This window comes from Acartia tonsa, chromosome 13, assembly GCF_053477335.1.
Source record: "Acartia tonsa isolate MP-2025a chromosome 13, ASM5347733v1, whole genome shotgun sequence".
NCBI lineage: Eukaryota > Metazoa > Arthropoda > Copepoda > Calanoida > Acartiidae > Acartia > Acartia tonsa.
This window is the reverse complement of record NC_137272.1, coordinates 10,509,200-10,529,116: the sequence shown is the minus strand read 5'-3', so window position 1 is coordinate 10,529,116 and position 19,917 is coordinate 10,509,200. Positions and strand designations below refer to the sequence as shown.

The 19,917-nt window shown below is 39.3% G+C and overlaps 1 protein-coding gene across 2 annotated transcripts in view; it reads left to right on the top strand.

The window, feature by feature from the left end:
- LOC145335390 (lachesin-like) overlaps window positions 1-19,917 on the top strand; it is a 59,487-nt gene that overhangs the window by 14,952 nt on the left and 24,618 nt on the right. For both annotated transcript variants that reach the window (XM_080181140.1, XM_080181139.1), the window contains exons 2-5: window positions 1,449-1,516; window positions 18,291-18,351; window positions 19,077-19,113; window positions 19,356-19,404. In XM_080181140.1, the coding sequence (XP_080037266.1) occupies window positions 1,450-1,516; window positions 18,291-18,351; window positions 19,077-19,113; window positions 19,356-19,404 (214 nt within the window). In that variant the 5' untranslated portion in view covers window position 1,449. The remainder of the gene's footprint in view (window positions 1-1,448; window positions 1,517-18,290; window positions 18,352-19,076; window positions 19,114-19,355; window positions 19,405-19,917) is intronic.

The following is a 19,917-nucleotide window of genomic DNA, read 5'->3' as shown; positions in this document are numbered from 1 at the left end:
ATGACAGTATTTTGGGTACCTATATCCGTGGGTGGTGAATTTGATATTGAATATGACAGTATTTTGGGTACCTATATCCGTGGGTGGTGAATTTGATATTGAATATGACAGTATTTTGGGTACCTATATCCGTGGGTGGTGAATTTGATATTGAATATGACAGTATTTTGGGTAACTATATCCGTGGTTGGTGAATTTGATATTGAATATGACAGTATTTTGAACCATGAATATTTCATTTGTTTTTCAACTTTTCTTTCAGCGCAAACACATAACTCTAAATTTTCACAAAATTTCTTAACAATTTTAATAATCTATTTTGTATTTTATTTGTGATAAAGCGCAGCTATTATTTAATTGTTGTATGTCCGTTAGTGCTTTAATGGGGTTCTGTATGTAAAAGTAATTACAAGATACCTCTTTGTCTGTCTGCTTGTGCAGCAAAGGATCTTGTTAACCGCTTAACCAACATCATTTTTGCCTCTCATAGGTCCAGAGAAGGTTTTTTTTGGCTATATTACAAATCTAATTAAGAGAAATTGCCCCTACAAAAAAAATACACCTCGTAAAATATTTTACTTCTAAAAAACTAAGTGGAGGATGAATTAAAGAAAACAATATTCTTATCTGATTTATGAATTAATTTGAGAAACAAGGATGACAACATTCATAAAAGCGAAGCACTGAAACGGTAGGACAAACGGACACTTACACTTGTATAGTGTCAGAACTGAATAATCAGAATATAAATGTATAAATGTCGAAGCAAAATTTAAGTAAAATTGTTGAAAAACCGCTTGATACAGAATAATGTTTATATACATACTTACATTTTTTAGGACTTGATTATAGAGTTGCTTCGCTTATAATATTGTACTTTGTTGTCCCAGAAATCAGTATACCAAAAATCAGATCATTCGGATTATTAGATCACTTAAAAATTTGTTGTTAAAAAAGTAAAAAAATCAACATGTTTAAAATGGACGTACGGACATTCTGGTAATGATTATAGAGTTGCTACGCTTTCTATATTGTACCTAACTACAACAGGAATCACCATGCAAAGTTTGAAACCAATAGGACATTTCAAACATGCCTAAATTAGCGAAAAAAGCTATCCGTTACGGACGGACGGACGTACGAACGGACTAACCCTAATTATAGAAAAGCTTCGCTTTTAAAAAAATCATACTTGACATTTCTAGTGATGAATATCAACGTATTAAAGTTTAGGTAGTAATTAATTATTGCTTAATGAAGTAGGCAATTAATATTTTTAAATTCGATTTTTTAAAACTTTATTAACATAATAATACTGAATTTTTCCCTCTCCAATTTAATCTTTAATTATAGTACGATCATCAACCATAATAGGTCTAGAGGGCGCATTTAACCCCCCCCCCCTCCCCTCCCCCTTGGAAACTATTAAGATTATTGTATTTATTTAGTATGGAGATGTTATGGCTGAAACTGTTGCTTGTAACCGTCGCGGGAACCTCTCATGCTTCCAGAAAAGGTAAGTATATTAAAATACCCTTATTAGCCTAGATGGTCAGTCTTATATGACATATACAATTATACTAGCTACAAAAAATTAGTATGATATGATTTATGTGAAATTCAACTCTTTAATATATGGATGAAATAAAATCATAACTGCCCTTTCGTAGCAAAATGTGAACACATTGTAACCAATAATGGAGTCGGATTGTTCTTACAATGTTCTCCTATTGGCTCAATAAAGGGATTAGAGATCCAGACTTTCGACTTTCTATATTTCTTGTTATTAATTTGTTGAAAAAACACACCTGCTCTTATTCTGTTTCTTGTAAAGTTATGACATATAGATGACATATCCGACTGACCAAAGGATGTACAAGGGGTAAGGAGGGTAAAGCGGTTTTTATCCGCCCCCCCCCCCCCCATTAAAAAAAATCTTGCTGACCACTTAGACACCCCAAAAACCTTTGATTAAAAAAATATTGCCACTTTGTAAATTTTGACTTGACATTATTTTAATAAAATATTGCCAGAGAGAGAGGGGCAAATGGGCTGTTTAATACACTAGTCCCAAAAGTTGTGTAGTAACTTTGGGGACTTTACTAAATTATGATTGGTTGATTAATTAAGTTGAGTGTTTAAACGTTTCAACGACTAATCTTAATCTGCAGATAGGGTAATATTGTGTAAAATCATTAGGGATTTTCATAAATTTATTCGCCATTGTCTTATCCCTGAAATATTTCTTAATTCATATAAATTTTACCCTCTCTTCCAGAGTTCAATAACCCCCCTAACAAGATTTTTTTTTTTACACCCAAAAAAATACTTGGACGTCCTGTACTAGAGCTGACCAATTTAACCTACAAGATTTAATGAACCTGAACTCTCTTAAGTAACCAGAACAGACAAACTTGAAGGGAAAAAATCCTACTTAGTTAGATTTAATTTAATTCTCTAATCAAAAGTTGGATAAATCAGAATCTTGCATTCCCGCAGGGGTTAAATCATAGGTAAATACCATAATAGAGGCTTGGATACATTTACTATTTATATAAAAACAAGGATGATAACATTTATAAAAGTCAAATTAAATAAATTATGAGTAATGTATTCTATACTATATAGATTAGCTTCGAAGTACTAGAAAGTGTCAAGTGTGACATCATAAAAATACGCCTAAAAAGTAGGGATGAGAGGAGAAGTGGTAAAGGAAACCCTTTAAAAAGATGTGGAATTTTTTTACGTCACACATGACACTTTCTAGTGCTTCATTAGCTTTACTTTTCAAAATATACTATTGAAATTTGAAACCTAGGGAACCTGATATATTATTGATTGATTTAATATATATAATTTGGCGCGGCATTTGCGAGAAGAAATTTTAAACTCGTTCTACTATTAGTTTAGTTGTCTTTGATATTTGTTGATCATGAGATTTGGTAAGGATGGAATTAAACAAAGAAACACTCTTGAAACATTGCCTTAATAATTTTGATTTACCCAAGATGGGCTTTTATTTGAGAAAATCTTTCATACATTGACCTATCACTTTACCCCATTACCCTGTTTAACCCCCTCTCCCTACTCCCTCATCTTTTTTTTCTTGCCTTGGGTTAATTCGGTTGAATAAGTGGGGATAATAAATGTATATTAGATGTATAATCCAGATAACTACCTGCATCAAGGTGCAGAGACTCTTTTCGTCGACTAGCAAATTGTTTTTTTGTTCTTTTGATGGTACTCGACTGTGTTTATATTTCCTACGCTAATAGCTTATTACCAAGACCTAATACATAATCGGGACTAGGTCTTTGCCCAGAGGGAAGAGATACACATATCTCATGCCCCCTCTATTATTTTACTTTAATTAAGGGAGCACTGTAAAATTGTACAACTTTGTAATCCAATGAAATTAGTAATTTGAGTTGAGGTAAAGCAAATATACTTCGTGGTATCACTCTAAATCTTCCCTGTCAACATCTACATCAAGATATGCGTGGATATTATGAGAGGAGGAAAAATGTCGTCAGTTTAGGTACTAACATGGACATCATTTATTGATCAGTTCGTTCACCCAGTAAGAGGGGAGGGGAATGGGTAAAATGGGTGGATCGTTATGTTAGCCAGCTACAAGATTAACTGTATTAGAGTACATGATATTCTAGCGTAGGATCCATGCAATAATAACTTATTGCAAAACCTTTGAAACCCCTAACTCATTACAAAGCACAATTGGGACTTTCAGATGAGGGTTGTGAAATCAAAGGGTTGGTTTTCGACAATAGGAGGAACAGATTGATGCTCCAAGTAAATTACAAACTGGATGTTTATTGATATAGGGAATCTTTAAAATAATTTGACAATCTGTCTTAAATAAGAGCTGTTAAAACCATGTTTATAGAATACCTGGCTATTGATAAACTATTATTCTACAATAAGCAAATTGTTCAAATATAAATACATAGAAAATGTAAATGCTAACAGGATACCTTTAATTACCCCCTGTTCATCATTACATATCCCATGCCCTCAAGCATTACATTAATCTGATAAAAAGACAACCTTTTAAAAAGCAAAGCTTTTCTACATTTAGGGTCTGTTTTTTTTAATTTTTTGACTACAACCTTTCATATGATATAATTATCAAAATATAAACATCACATTGATGATAAGCAAAAAAATCCCGTCTATAGATTGAACTTATAAGTTGAACTATTCGGACACTACCAGTTTGGAGCTAACCATTTGAAGGTTGAAATCTATATGTTGAATGGAACTTAAGGGATAAGACAATAGACGATAAATTGATGTACGTACCCACCTATGATGACAGACGAAATAAGTCCCTCTGTAGATTGAAATTCTTGGTCAATAAGATTTTAAGCCAGCTGATAAGAGAACCCGCGACCGTGGCTCAACACGTAGCGCATCCGCTCGTCGTCGGGAAGGTGATAGGTTCGAATCTCGGTCCGACACCGCGTCATAACTAAAGGCGTTAAAATGGTTCCTACTGCTGCTATGTCAGGTGCGCGACATAAATAGTTAGAGTAGGGGGAATGCCTTGGCCCAAAACAGGCACAACTCACTACCATGCACAGTTAGAACTTCTCAGACAAAGGTCGTGCAATCAAAGGTTGGTTGTCTGATGGCAAATGGACGCTTTACACCGCAATCATAGGGCTTAGGGCTGACAACCCTATCCCATATCCATAAGCCACATTGTTACAGAAACACTGACGAATTGTCAGCGGCCTATGCTCCCCCCTGTGGAGTGATAAGGGCTTGTTACTGTTACTGATAAGAGAACGTTTTTGTAAAACCTTGAATATTAGTTACATCCAAATTAAATAAAATCTGTGCTTAAGGTTCCCCCCCCCCCCTTATTTTGAAAAAAAAATGAAAATAAAGGGGAAAAGGTATATTTTCCCCAATAAGCACTTTGAAAGAAAGCAACGCTTCACTTTTAAAAATATAACTTTTATTCCCTAGTAAACAAATGAATGAAAGTTATGTAATGATATTTTCCAGCCACGCCCCTTTGCAAATACTTTGGCCTGTCTATAATTTTGGTTCAAATCAATCTAAACTTTTTAGCAACCTTAATGGTGTTCTATCCCTTCAGCTAAACTTTAATATCAACAAATAAATAATTAAGCAAATATCATATTATTAAAGTGTTTCATTTCTGAAAAGGTTAGGTTAGGTTTCAGTCAGCTTACGAACTGGTTAATCGGTATGGCTATGTTTTTTTCTTCTTCAAACATATATGATTTATAACATAATATTTAATAATATAAAAATTAAGATATCTTATATGGACCTTCGGACTTTCTTGTTATGATTATAGATTTGCTACACTTGCTAAATTATACCCAACAATTACAGGAATCAACATAAAAAGTTCTAAATGTAAAATATCTATAGTTGACAACAATATTTCTAAAGATCCACTTTTTTATATTTCTTAGATATGTATTAGTATTTATGTGGTATGCGGCAGCTCTGGACCATGCAGAAACCAAGACATTATAGTGATGCTACGCACCTAGCTAAATCCTGTTGTTCTACAATTATAAAGCCACCTGAAAATATGTCAGATAACGGTACTGGTTTCATCCCTCAGTTGTCCTGCAAATGGAGGGAGGGGGTGTTACCCCTCCCTCTCCCATCTTAAGCACCGGAACCTTCCCCTTCAACCACCAAGTTATCAGCACCACCTCAACCCTGAGGATAAAGGATCTAAACCTGCCCTCACCTGATAGGATCACCCCCACACAGACTGTTGTTGTCACAAGTAATCATCAAACCTTCCCTCTTTAGTACCCAGACCTACCACTCAACCCCTCTATGCTTATCTACCTATTGTGCTGCTCCATGGGCTATCCTGCCTGCCCCAGACAGGGATAGCCATCTACCTAACCATTGCAATTACCTATGTTTTACTGTATGATTTATCTTTAACTATCTTTATTCCTAATCCATATGTATTTATATTATGGTTAACTGTATTCTTAATTCCCCCCACCCTTTCCAGGGATGGGGACTCATGATTGCCCAAACTGACTATTGTATATGTATTACAATGCTTTTATGTTATGATTATTTATTCCTATCCATTGTAGTTAATGTTTGTTGTATATAGCTTTAGTATATCTTAACCCTTCAATAAAGTGACAACTGAAAATAGATGTTGATCATTATCTAGTGAAAGCTAGAGAAGCGTAGCTTCTCTATAGTAAGGTGTCCACGTCTGTCACACTGCCGTAATCTAATTGAACTCCGGTGTCTGCCATTTATCCTCGGCGGATACCACAACTTTGGTGACAGCTGTGTGAGATTACGGCGAACCACAAGTGTAGAGCAGACGCGCATCTGAGGCTAAGGTACTCCCAGCAGTGAATCTGGCAAAACTGACGCAAGCAACCTGAATTACCCACCCTGGACAGCAAAGTTTAACTCTGCATCCGGCAGTTGTGGAAGCGAGACAGCGAAATTTGATGAATAACCGCGAGCAGCGCTGATATCTAACGGAGAATTGAGCGCCAAAAGGGCTGAAACAGGCCTGCGGACCGGCTGAAACAAGCCAAATAAGTGTAAACGGCTGAAAATAGGCCAATTTTACTGCAAGAGATAGCAGGATCCGAACCAGTGGCGCTAGCAGGACGGGACATTCCCTGCCGCCATCAGCTGGATTTGGATAAGCGGCGCTAGCAGGACGGGAAATTCCCTGCCGCCGATAGGCTGAAACACGCCACATAGCTGCAAGCGGCGCTAGCAGGACGGGACATTCCCTGCCGCCGATAGGCTGAAACATGCCACATAGCTGCAAGCTGCGAGCTAACATACGAGTGTAGTGCACCAGAACAGAGAAAAACTACGTCAACCCCGAGTATCCTGAGAGGCTACAATGCAGCCACCCATCTAGAAAACAGATATTATATCACATTTTCAGGGATTACCACCCTAGTGTGATGGCCAAACAATAGATTTATGAGCAAAGCTTGGCAAACAAATTGTTGTGTTGTGATAAATCTAAGAATAGAACAGGCTTGGATTATTGTGTATTGTGATAACAGCTAAAAATAGAACAGAGTTGGTAAACAAATCTGTTATGCAATTGTGATAAGGACAGAAATAGAAGCTAGACGTAACATAATAAAGACCCTGATATACAATCAAAACAATCTCAAGCCCACATCACAACAACAACAATACACCCCTTATTCCAAGGGAAGGGGAGGGGCCCCTCTCCATTGAAGGCAAATACAATCAGGGTGATATAATAGATAAACCTAGGATTAAGAAGAAAAGGCCCTATTACACCAGCACACAGTTACCCCCCTCCCTCACAGGGGGAACGGACGGAGTTACCCCCGTCCCCTCACGCGCTTCCCCCTTCCTACCCACACTAGACTAAGTCCGTCTGTAGTGTGGGGCTAGCGATCGGACACACAGAGCGCCATTCACGGATAGCGCAACAGAGTGCGGAAAATATCATAAATCCAACGGACGAAGCGGACCAATGAGAGAGCGAGTTGAGGGGTGAGAGCGCGTTTTCCCCGTGTGCGCGGATTTGACGGCGCGGACGCGCGTTACAAGGACAGGAGATTCCACACACACACACACACACACACACCCACACAGGAGAGGGGCCATTCTATAGCATACATCATAGATATTTTTTTAGGAGAAAAACTTGCAAGCTCCTCCCTCCCTGTCTACAGTGTGATAAGGAAAACTAAACCAGTTCCTTAAACCCGCTCAGACCCTCAACATCTTCCTAGCCTGCCAACCCTACTTCAAAGCTGAATGGTTAGTGAAGCAAATATATGTATATATAAATACCCAAGTGATAAATAAGGTTGTTTTTTTTTTTGTACCATGGGTACAAGTAAGTGAATACTAACCTCACCAAATAACACTGGAAACTGATATGGTAACTGAACGAAAGTACGCCCACCCTGTGGACATAGCCTGACTTGCTGCCCCACACTGGGCAGTGGTGGTGTGTACCTGGACCATCGACCTTCATAGTTGTGAACTATATACAGAGGAAGCGTGATTTTTTTGGAGCAAGGAGGAAAAGCTAGCTAGCTCTGGGGATATTCCTATACACGTATATATATATATATGGGCGTGTAGCCATGTATATATATAGATAGCCTACCTATCCATATATCTACTAGCGGATACGCTCCTAGAGACATCTGGGGATACCTAACATATTCCCTGTTACCTTTAAGCTAAGATCCGCTGGTTACCACAGAAATCAAGAGCTATACTGGGAAGGAGAACAACTCAGGCTCAACAGTTAAACAAGACGCTGGCACAAACAGACCAACCCCCTGCTACTTATCATGGGGGCGCGCCAGCCACAGAAACTCTTGAGCCAGGAGGACCGAGCCTACGGCTACGTGGACTACCACCCTAACTACACAGCTATAGTATTTATACTAGGGGTGAGCCGGCTCGAACCTCCTTGCGGTGCGGCTACTCTACTCTGCTCCTATATCTACAAGATACTGCTCCTGTTATTACTTTGGCCTACTGTGTTGAGTACAGTGAACATCAAACACATGCCAGGTCACAGACCCCTGGTCCCTGAGATGCCCTTGTCTGGAAGGATGACTGAATGTCCGCTGCACAGCTCCTGTTCAGTTGGTGCTCAACGTACGAGAAATAGCAATACTGGACTGGGGATCGCTGAACCTGTAGGTGTCCCCCTGGGGGTGTGGAACGATGCAACTGAGCCTAATGAGAAGGTGACAAGCTTCAGAAACTTAGTGGCCAGCCCCAAGATGGACACTATTACCAGAACTGAGACTCCAAAGGGGCCCAGCCCTAGGGCCAGTACCACCTGTTTCTGGGGTGGAAAGGTCCTCCCTGGCACTGGCCTCCCCAATCTGGAGGATGGGGAGCTGTCCCAGGGGAATAGGCCCTTCACCCAGATGCCCGACGCGTACCTGGGGGTGGGGGAGCCGCCACCCAAGCCTCCCTGGGAGCCCCCAGGCATGGAACGACTGGGGACCGGCCTAAGGATGGGGACTGGTGACCTGCCGCAGTGGAAGACTTTACCCAGCACGGAGGGAGCAGGGTTGACCCGCAGCAGTGAGGCTGTCCCCCCACACTCCAAGACCAGATGCCGCTACTTTGTTGAACCACTGCACATGTCCCAGCCAAGTTCCTCCATGCTGCTGAAGATGGAGGCCCACCAGGATGCAGAGCTCAAACTAGGGGAGTCAATAAGAAGGCCACCACCTGCCAAAACCAGAACCACCGCAGGGGCTCCCCACCAGCAGCTGACGGAGCCTGGCAGGGACGCAATACCAGCTGGCAACTCTGGCCCAACTCAGGTGGCTACCAACAGTCTGCTGACAGTCCGGAATACAGTCCAGGCTACCATCAGTATGGCATCTTCTGGGCCTTGCTGGTCCACCAGTGGGTACCTGTCCACACACTGGCCACAGGTACCCCCCAGAGCTCATAGCCCCCTTTCCGACTGGCACCATCAACGGCCTTTGCTACCAACTACCTGGCATACCCAGAGGGAGGATCCCTCATGTGGAGAAGCACCTGCAGAAGCTAAGGCCGAGGCTGGCCTCGCCACCCAGGGGAGGAGAGCCGCTGTTGGATGGAAGGAACCTGTGTGTATGGGGAGGAGGCTGAATGTAACCAAGGGGCCACCACAAGCAGCCCAGCACCGCCTGACCCCTAGTAGGGGAGACCCTGTTTGTCAGCTGGTGCCCCAACTGGAGGAGGAGAGACCTGGCAGGTTGATACACCCTGGGGAAGCCGGCCTGATGGGACCCAGCTGGACGAAGGGGCGCTGCCGCTTCAACGGCCACACAGCCGCCAAGTGTAGAACCGGTTGGGACCAAGCAATGAAGAAACACCAGGCCGCCCAACAACCTGCATGCAACCAGTCTGCCACCCAGGTCCACCTGGAGGGAGATGCCCAGCCGTCACCCCAATTAGCTGCCGCCGCTGGGGCCGCGGCTACCCAGGAGTCTGTGTCTCAGATTGGGACCATAGTGGCCAGGATCAACGTGCTGGGAGGAGCGGCTGAACCCAACCGGGTTGGCCTGGACCTCAGCCTCAATCACAGGGGACCGGTGTCCGTAACCCCTGTCGCCCCCAGCAAGAGCCGAGGGGCGCTACCCAGCGAGTCTGAGTCGATGTATGGGACGCCAACCGGCGTCGCCACCTGGAAGGAACGAGAGGTGCTTCCCTGCACCACCAAGCTGATGTCTGGGGCGACAACCGTCGCCGCCACCTGTGAAGACTGGGGGGTGCTATCCAGCGCCCCACGCTGGTGCCTGGGGCGACAACCGTCGCCGCCACCGAGAGACCTGGACCCCTGTGAAGACTGGGGGGTGCTATCCAGCGCCCCCACACTGGTGCCTGGGGCGACAACCGTCGCCGCCACCGAGATACCTGGACCCCGGAATGAGCCCGCAGCCCCAGAGGAAGGGGTGACACCCGTCACCCCCAGTCAGCCAGAGCCCCCAGCCAGCAGGGAGGGTCCAGCTGTCCCTCACCCTCAACTGCATCCAGCTGTCTACCTCCCTCAACCAAGCCAAGGTAATTGTATTGCACTGGTGTACCAGGAAGTTTGGGCTGGGCCAAACTTGCCTGCGCCCCCTGCATCTGCCCCAGGAGCCAGGATATCAGCCATTACCAGCCAAACTGAAGAAGCTTTGACCGCTGCCTGGGGAGTAACACCACTAGATGTGCCAAGTGCCGAGCCTACCCATAGAAGTAGAGGATCCCCAACAATTATGTCTACCCAAGATGGAGACAATGTGCCTGGACCCCTTCAGGCTAGGGGAGGAAATCCGGAGCCTTGTGCCTCCAGTCTACCAGCAGCAGTGGCCGTGGATGGGCCTGTCTCCCAGCCAACTAGAGCGGAGCCACCCTTGCAGATCCAAGACAGCCTCCGGCATAAAGGATGGACTGTTACCTTTCCCTACCCCGCAGGTCGGACTGCCATGCACCACCCTGCCAATGTCCAGAATGAGCCTGAAGGAGGCAACGCTCCTACAGTATGGCAACCACCACCTGCCCGCGTTGACAGAGACCCTGGAAGCCGAATGAACCTGACCAGCCCCGAGGGCGAAGAAACTGCGCCTGCATCCAGTAGCCAGCCTGCCAGCAGCAAGGTGACCAACACGATGGAGACCACCAGCCCAGTGGAGAAACCTGAAGAGGTGTATACCAGGCGGCTGTTGGTCCAAGCCCCCTCATGTGCTGTGCCACTCCTGGAGGTTGCCAGGGTGGCCTCAGAGGTACACATCCAACGGCCAGAATATCCAACAGGACCAGCTATTCCAGCAGATATAGCCGATTCCGTTAGACCTGGGGAGGGCTGGAGTCCACCACCATCCAGCAACTGGTATCCTGGCGGACCCATTCCACAAGGACAACAAACTGAAGGCCGCAACCACTGTCGGAAGTCTGGCGGTGCAGACAACCCCTCCAGCCTTCCGAGGGGAGAGTTGTGGTATGCGGCAGCTCTGGACCATGCAGAAACCAAGACATTATAGTGATGCTACGCACCTAGCTAAATCCTGTTGTTCTACAATTATAAAGCCACCTGAAAATATGTCAGATAACGGTACTGGTTTCATCCCTCAGTTGTCCTGCAAATGGAGGGAGGGGGTGTTACCCCTCCCTCTCCCATCTTAAGCACCGGAACCTTCCCCTTCAACCACCAAGTTATCAGCACCACCTCAACCCTGAGGATAAAGGATCTAAACCTGCCCTCACCTGATAGGATCACCCCCACACAGACTGTTGTTGTCACAAGTAATCATCAAACCTTCCCTCTTTAGTACCCAGACCTACCACTCAACCCCTCTATGCTTATCTACCTATTGTGCTGCTCCATGGGCTATCCTGCCTGCCCCAGACAGGGATAGCCATCTACCTAACCATTGCAATTACCTATGTTTTACTGTATGATTTATCTTTAACTATCTTTATTCCTAATCCATATGTATTTATATTATGGTTAACTGTATTCTTAATTCCCCCCACCCTTTCCAGGGATGGGGACTCATGATTGCCCAAACTGACTATTGTATATGTATTACAATGCTTTTATGTTATGATTATTTATTCCTATCCATTGTAGTTAATGTTTGTTGTATATAGCTTTAGTATATCTTAACCCTTCAATAAAGTGACAACTGAAAATAGATGTTGATCATTATCTAGTGAAAGCTAGAGAAGCGTAGCTTCTCTATAGTAAGGTGTCCACGTCTGTCACACTGCCGTAATCTAATTGAACTCCGGTGTCTGCCATTTATCCTCGGCGGATACCACATTTATATCAGATATATGTTTCAATGGTGCTTTCCCTCAAAGTGACAATCGAGCACTCACTCTTCCTCACCTCATTTTGAAAGGAATTAAAAATAAGCCTATAACCGCCCTGCCCTTACCCTACAGAACTACCAAGTACGACACAACCCAATCTTTCCCGATTTTGTATAATTTTTACGGAACACGATTCCAGTGACGTCATATTTTTCTTTCCCGAAAAAGGGAAGGGGGGGGAAGAAAATCTCTTCAAAAGAGATGAGGAAAACCCCCTTTTCTCCCATCTCTTTTTTTCTTCCCCCCTTCCCTTTTTCGGGAAAGAAAAATATGACGTCACTGGAATCGTGTTACGTAAAAATTATACAAAATCGGGAAAGATTGGGTTGTGTCACCAAGTACTTAATATAAACTGATAAATAATATTTTTTTCTAAACTTTGGGCAGGGGAGGTAGGACAAGTGCTCGACTTGACACTTTAAGGGAAATGCTATTTTATTATTGTGTACACAGGTCTGTTTTGTTTGTATAACATTGTTTTCTACTATTTCATCAGGAAGGAAGGGAGGGCTCATTGTATTATAAGTTATACTGGTACTCAAAGTTTTATAAATATGCTCTTTCATTCCTTGGCTTAATATTTTTGAGTACTTTTATTAAATTATGATCTAGGATTTCTATTTTGTCCCTAAAAAAAGAAAAGAAGTTATTTTACACCATTGCTCTCAAAAAAAATTTTTTCTGAATTTTGAGAAATTCAGGGATAAGGGATAGGAAACCTGGCCATTAATTAGGTCCCGGCCTAGATTCTAAGGGATATTGCAACTATTACAAATTACTATCAAACTGGCGGACGCTCCCAAGTAGCTATGGCTCTAAACCAATAAGAATCGGCCTGTTTTTAACAACCAATCACCAATTGGCGAAAATTTTAAAAGCAGACAATTCTAGAAAAAATAATGATTTCGTCTGCTACTAAAAAATAAATATAAATGGTGTTAGATCACATTAGCTTAATTATTAAATCTGCTTAGAGTTAAACATTGAAAAAGGGCCATATAGAAAAAACAAAAATAACGGGATTATTTTTTGGAAAGGAGGTAACTACGAATTTTCATTTGGTAGTTTATAAATTAGATGTTGTATTTTGAATTTTAAAAATCTAATACGGAATTGATACAACACTTTAACCCTAATATATGTACAATACACAATACAACACAGTACAAATATATCACTACTTAATAGTATCCAAAGAATACTTGATAGAATGTTACCCAAGTGCATATTAATTTATTTATTTTGAATTTTAATTAGCAATGAAATTTTCAAATAAAATTTTTACTCATTAATAAAAATGCAAATAATACAAACTAAAATCTGTCTGAGGGAAACCCAACGATAGCTTTCTGACAGTTCAAATTACCAAAGTAAAAGAGAAAAAAATTTTGGGAGAGAAAAAACTTCATTTTAACAAAAGCCATTAATATATAGGTTTATAAAAAGTTATGTTTTTTACTTTAAACTAGCTACCTGAATTTGATTCTATACTTTATCTACACACACACACACAGCTTTTTTATTAGCGTTTTATACAAAGCACTGCGCCATCCCAAAACTGGTTTATTAGGCTAGAAATAGGCCTAGGCTTGAAATAGGCCTGAAATAATATTTTCCTACGTTTCCCATCCCTTATCCCTGGAGAAATTACTTTAGGTTTTCTTTCGAATTGATAAGATAACTTTTTCTTTATTTGATTTATAATTAAAAATTATAATTACAGGTATAAATGTTTACAGAAAGAATTTTGAGTAAAGCAATAAGACAATGGACGATAACTAGAAGTACAGCCCAAATTGAGGATAAACAAAATTACCACCCTATTAATGAATTAAATTTAACCTAAATTGATGGGTTTAGAATAAAGAAAAGTACCAAAAATTGTTAAACCAACTCTGGATTCCAGTGGAATTTAAGGTCCAATGTGCACTCCCCCCCCCCCCCTTGGTGAAATTGCCAAGATACTATGAACACAATGAAAGAATAAATATAATACTTAAGATTTATTTAATTCCATTCCTATTGTTAAGAAAGTAATCCTAAAACACACTTGATCCTTCGTAATCCTACTGACTCTTCTTTTTGCAGCGAAGCTACTCTATAATAAAATTTATTTGTCCGTCTGTCAGTCTTTATACAATATTTTTCGAGTTTTTGATTTTCTTCTTCTATCTATTCTAATATTCATAATCTTTCCTGCAAAAGGGCTAATATCATAACTTTGAGTGTATTGATCCGATCTCAGGGATTTTAAGGGATAAGACAATGCAGGATAAATAATATACACTCCCAATGATGACAAGCAAAATTAACCCCTCTGTAATTAAAATTTTTTGTTTAAAAGTTTGAACACTGCCCAACCCATAAAAATTCAACAAAATTTTCCAAATTTTGAACAAACAACTAAAATAAATCTTTGGCTCCAGTTTAATATACAATCAAATGTCCCCTCCCTCCCTGGCCGTTTAGAATTTTGTGTTATCCCATTGCCATTGTATTATTGTCCCTCGTCATTTAATTGATCATAAAGGGATTTATTTGAATGATGGATTGTTTTCTATACAATATATTTATACTTACATATACAACAATTGTACATCTTTAGTAGGAAACCTACTCTATATTTCATTCATTTCTTACTACTGTCTGTCTGTCATAAATGTTTTTAGAGAAATGTTAGTGGGTCAGCGGAAATTGTCATATTTGACGTCATAAAAATACGCATATTATACATCTCTTTTTTAGGGGTTTCATTTCCCACTTCTCCTCTCATCCTTCTTTTTTAGACATATTTTAATGACGTCACTCATGACACTTTCCGCTGTCCCGTTATTTTGCTGCTGTGAAAGCCAGTCTTCAGATTTTTTTTGTGACGATTCCCATGAATAATGCACATCTTCAGTAAACGGTCTCTGCGTTTTTGGTGTAATATTGTACATGATCTAGTTTCTTTTAATTTTTTGTCAACATTCTATTCGCAAATGACCTTCTTTAAAACATACTAGCAGCTACGCTCCTAGCATCCAGGGTACAAAAATAGCATAAAACCATCTATAAAAAAAAAAAGAAACCTAAACCTTTCCAGGACCTTTATGAAGTTGCCCTACAATATAGAACTTAATCGGATTAGTAAAGACCAAAATCTTGAGCTATCGACAAAAAAACTTGCTACTTTATTTAATAGGAGTATGTTCGTCTAATTTTTGTTCATTAGCTAAGCAATTTGTATAATTTTAAGTTCTTTAACTAGTATTTCATCTTTTAAATAAAAAAAAATATATATTTGGGTTTACGGAAGAAAATATTTATTTGTGATAGTAGAAAAGTAAAAATAAATTCTTAAGCTATTTTTGCATCAAAATTGTATATATTTTCTTAGTTTTGTTAAAGAGAAATGGGCCTGATACATTTTTAAAAACATGATGCTTTTCGTGTGTTTTGTTTACTTTAGAGTCGGTTAGGTAGAATTATATTGGGCCCAATGCAGGGTTAGAGAACCAAACTATTTTATTTTCAACTAGCGGCTACGCCCCTAGAGGCCTCTAGTGGCACTTAAAATGTTTTTGTTTGTTAAAGTCTCTACGATAATTCTTTATGTTACGGATACCTCTTAATGTTACGTTGAAGTTTCCCAGATTTAAAAAAAAAATTAAATTTTTTGTCATTTCCCTTGGGAGGGTGGTGTTACCCTCCCCCAAAATAGTTATAAACCTTCCCAGGACCTATGAGAATCTACCCTGTAAAGGAGAACCCGATCGGTTCAGCGGTTAGCGAGATCCTTCGGTACAGACACACAGATACACAGAAACACAGACAAACAAGGATAAACAAGTATAAGGATTTCTTCAAAAAATGTTATGTACTGCACATCCCCATTTACGAACCTCTATTATTGGCAGAAAAGTTTGTACACTTCTAGTTTGTACCAACTAATCGAAATTAATATAAGTTCTTGAAGTGTAACCGTGTAAAGTCTCCTCTTCCTCTGATGAATAAAAAATACTTAGAGAAGTTTTATATCTATGTCTATTGTAAGGCATAGTATTATGTGATTAAACCTATTGTATCCTAACCATACAGGTTTATGTTGCAGGAATAGATGTATTACCCTAGATTGACACTCAGTATTATAATCTGTCCAAGTTAATAAGTGATTTCTAGCAGATGATGGTTTTGCTTATATTCAGTCGAAGAAGCTTACAGAGCCTAATAAAAAATGACTTCATACAAATGACAGGCCAGTATACATTTATATTGACCAATGGTAAAATGTATACTGGACTGTCATTGGTTATTTGTATTGTACTACGTCATTTTTATTGGGCACTATAAGTTGCTACTATTTAGTCAAAAATATTTTTTTTTATTTATTTATTTTTAATATAGACAGATTGTCCCTTCATTGTGTTTTTAATGTTCCAAAATAATAGTAAGGGGTCTAGTAGAGGTATATTTATTGTTTATCTGTACTAAGTTTATTGCTTTTGTGGATGCTGTCATCCTTGTTTCATTTTATGAATATCTGTACATACATGTCCTAATAAGCCGGATTGTTCGAACACTGTATTTTTATTGGTCCAAATAACTGATTATGGATCTAAAAGTGGAATATTTATTGTTTGCAGTATTGAGAGGAGTGCTTATTACACTAGTCTCCAACGTTTTATAATAACGTTTTTTTATTCGTTGGGTTAATAATTTTGGGCACTTTAGTGAATTTTGACTGGTGTTCAAACGTTTCAATCACTAATTTTAATCTATTAGAGGGGTAATTTTGTCAATCATCATCATTGGGGATATATATTGTCTTATCCCTTTAGATCACGTGTTCTAATTGGTCCTATCAACTGATTATGTATCTAGAAGTGGTATATTTATTGTTTGCAGTATTGCGAGGAGAGGGGATAAAGTAGGATTTTATCATCAAATCTGTATTGACAACAATACCTACCAGTGACCAAACAAACTAAAACTTTCAGGCTGACAGGGATAAGACAATAAAATATAAATGGTGCTTTCTCTTAAAATATCTTGTTGAGCACTAACCGCCCCTTGTCCTCCTTATTGATAAAAATAAGAGATGGAGGGGGAAGCTTTTACTTAAATTGTTTCTTGCTTCATGTATTTTTTAAAAAGTAACTGAAAAACTCTTAAATTGGCCAAAAAAAATAATTCAATTTTAAAGATCTTGTTTCTACATAAAAAACAGCATTAAAATAAAAAAGAAATACAAATTACTAATATTAAAAAGAAATCTTCCAAAAAGTGTTTTTTAAGCTTTACATAAAAGTAAAGTATAAAAAATAGAAGCCATTTTAATTTTTTCTTCAAATCGTCTAGGGGCGTCCAAGCTTTTTTTTTGTGGGTGGGTTAAATTTGCTTGGGGGGGGGGGGGGGTAAGTACCCACCCTGAAACCTGTTGGCAGGGGTAATTTTTTTTTTTTTTTTTTTTTGGGGGGGGGGGGTAATTTAATAATGTAAAAAGGTACCTACATAATAATGAAATACTATTAATATTTAGGATTAGAAGTGCGCCAAAAATTTTTTTGTTAGTTATTTTTTATTTCGGGGGGGGGGGGGGATTTTCCACCAAAAAATTGTTTGGGAGTGGGGAAATGGGTGGGGGTAAATTTTAAATGGGGGGGGGGTAATCTCCCCTTTCACCCCCCCCCCCCATTGGACATCCTTGAAATCGCCTACATATCGTATATGGCTTCTAATGAGATGTTTAAAAACAAAATTTAAAAAATATTAAGATATCATTATCTTATTTTTTTGTAGTTGATAATTTACTTTTTTGTTGTTTTAATATTAGTTTTATCATTGCAAAAAGACGGCCAGAAAGACCGACAGGGAGATAAAAACTATCAAAAGTTGCTTTGCTGCTTAAAATTATGTTTTTTTCCTAGAATTTCATTCTGGTTTCACAGGACAAGTTGAGTTTGTTCATTCACAATTACAAAGTTACAGGTTAGAATAACAATTCCAGCATGGCTTCCAAACCGATTTATATCCGCTGGACTTGAACCGAATGTCAGCCATTCTAAAAAATCATAATATACAAACAATTTTCCACAAGTATAAAAATAAGAAGCATAAAATTAAAACTCGTTTTGTTAGCCCGAGCCTTTGGCCGCTCGGAGTAACAAAACTGGTTTAAATCTTATATTTTTTTTTAATATTAGCGAAAAGCTGTCTATATTACAATGAGACAAATAGTCCAAATTATCTATCAAAATAGAATGTTATTTTTTTTTTTAATTCCTAACCCCAATGGGCTCACATTTGCGATGGCTTAACCCTGCGGGTTACCCAGTACCTAATATTACCTAACCTAACCTGACCTAAGTAACAAATAAATAATTTCCCACTTTATCTTTAATTTGATTTAAAGATATGAGTTGGGACGGGGGGGTATATGTACACAAGAAGGTAGCGGGATAATGTGTCTTAAAAATCAGCCATGTGACGTTATAAAATGAGTGATTATCCATCTCATTTTTAAGGGTTTTCTTTTCCACTTCTCCTCTCATCTCCCACATTTTTATGACGTCACATGGCTGATTTTTGAGACACTTTGTCCTGATACCACAAGAAGGCACTTTGAGGGAAAACGCCCAATTAATTGTACAAAATATTTGAATTATATTCCTTGTTTATTATCAAAATTTTATTATAATATTTGTTTATATTAGGTTGAGGGTGGGGCAAGATGTTATTTTCAATTGTCAGGTGAGCAACACTTTAGTCACTTTCCGTAAAATAGACAGGGATCTAAAGGGATAAGACAATAGACGATAAATTAATGGAAAAATTACTACTCCTAGTTTGAATCAACTATTCAAGAACTAGTAAAAGCCTAAATTTTTCAAGCCAACGAATAACGGTCCATTCATCCTATATACATATATTCTTAATTCTATTGGTCCAATTAAGAGATTGGTCATCTAGACTTTATATATCTATTGCTTTAGGTGAAGAACATAGGTGCTTACAAAGTAGCCTGGCTACATTCAGAGAGAGGTAAGAGTAATTTATTTTAAACATTTACCGCAAGGCGTCTCTATAAACAAATAATCAAAGTAACAGGCTGTCTTGCTTCATTCAGAGAAAGGTAAGGTTTATTTAGTTTAAATATTCATCGCAAGGCGTCACTATAATCAAATATATTTTATAAAAAAAAATAGGATGCCTGGCTCATTCAGAGAAAGGTAACATTTATTTAGTGTTAACATTTACCGCAAGGTGTCTCTATATTCCAATATGTCATAGTATCAAGATATTTGGCTACATTCACAGACAGGTAACATTTATTTAGAGTAAACATTTATCGCAGAGTGTCACTCTAACCAAATATATTAAAATAATAGGATGCCTGGCTTTATCCTGAGGGAGGTAAGTTTTATCTAGTGTAAATATTTACCACAAGGTGTCTCTGTAATCAAATATATTAGAGTAGGAGAAAGGCTGGCTTTATTCTGAATGATATAAGATTATCTTATTGTAAATATTTACCGCAGTGTGTCACTCTAATCA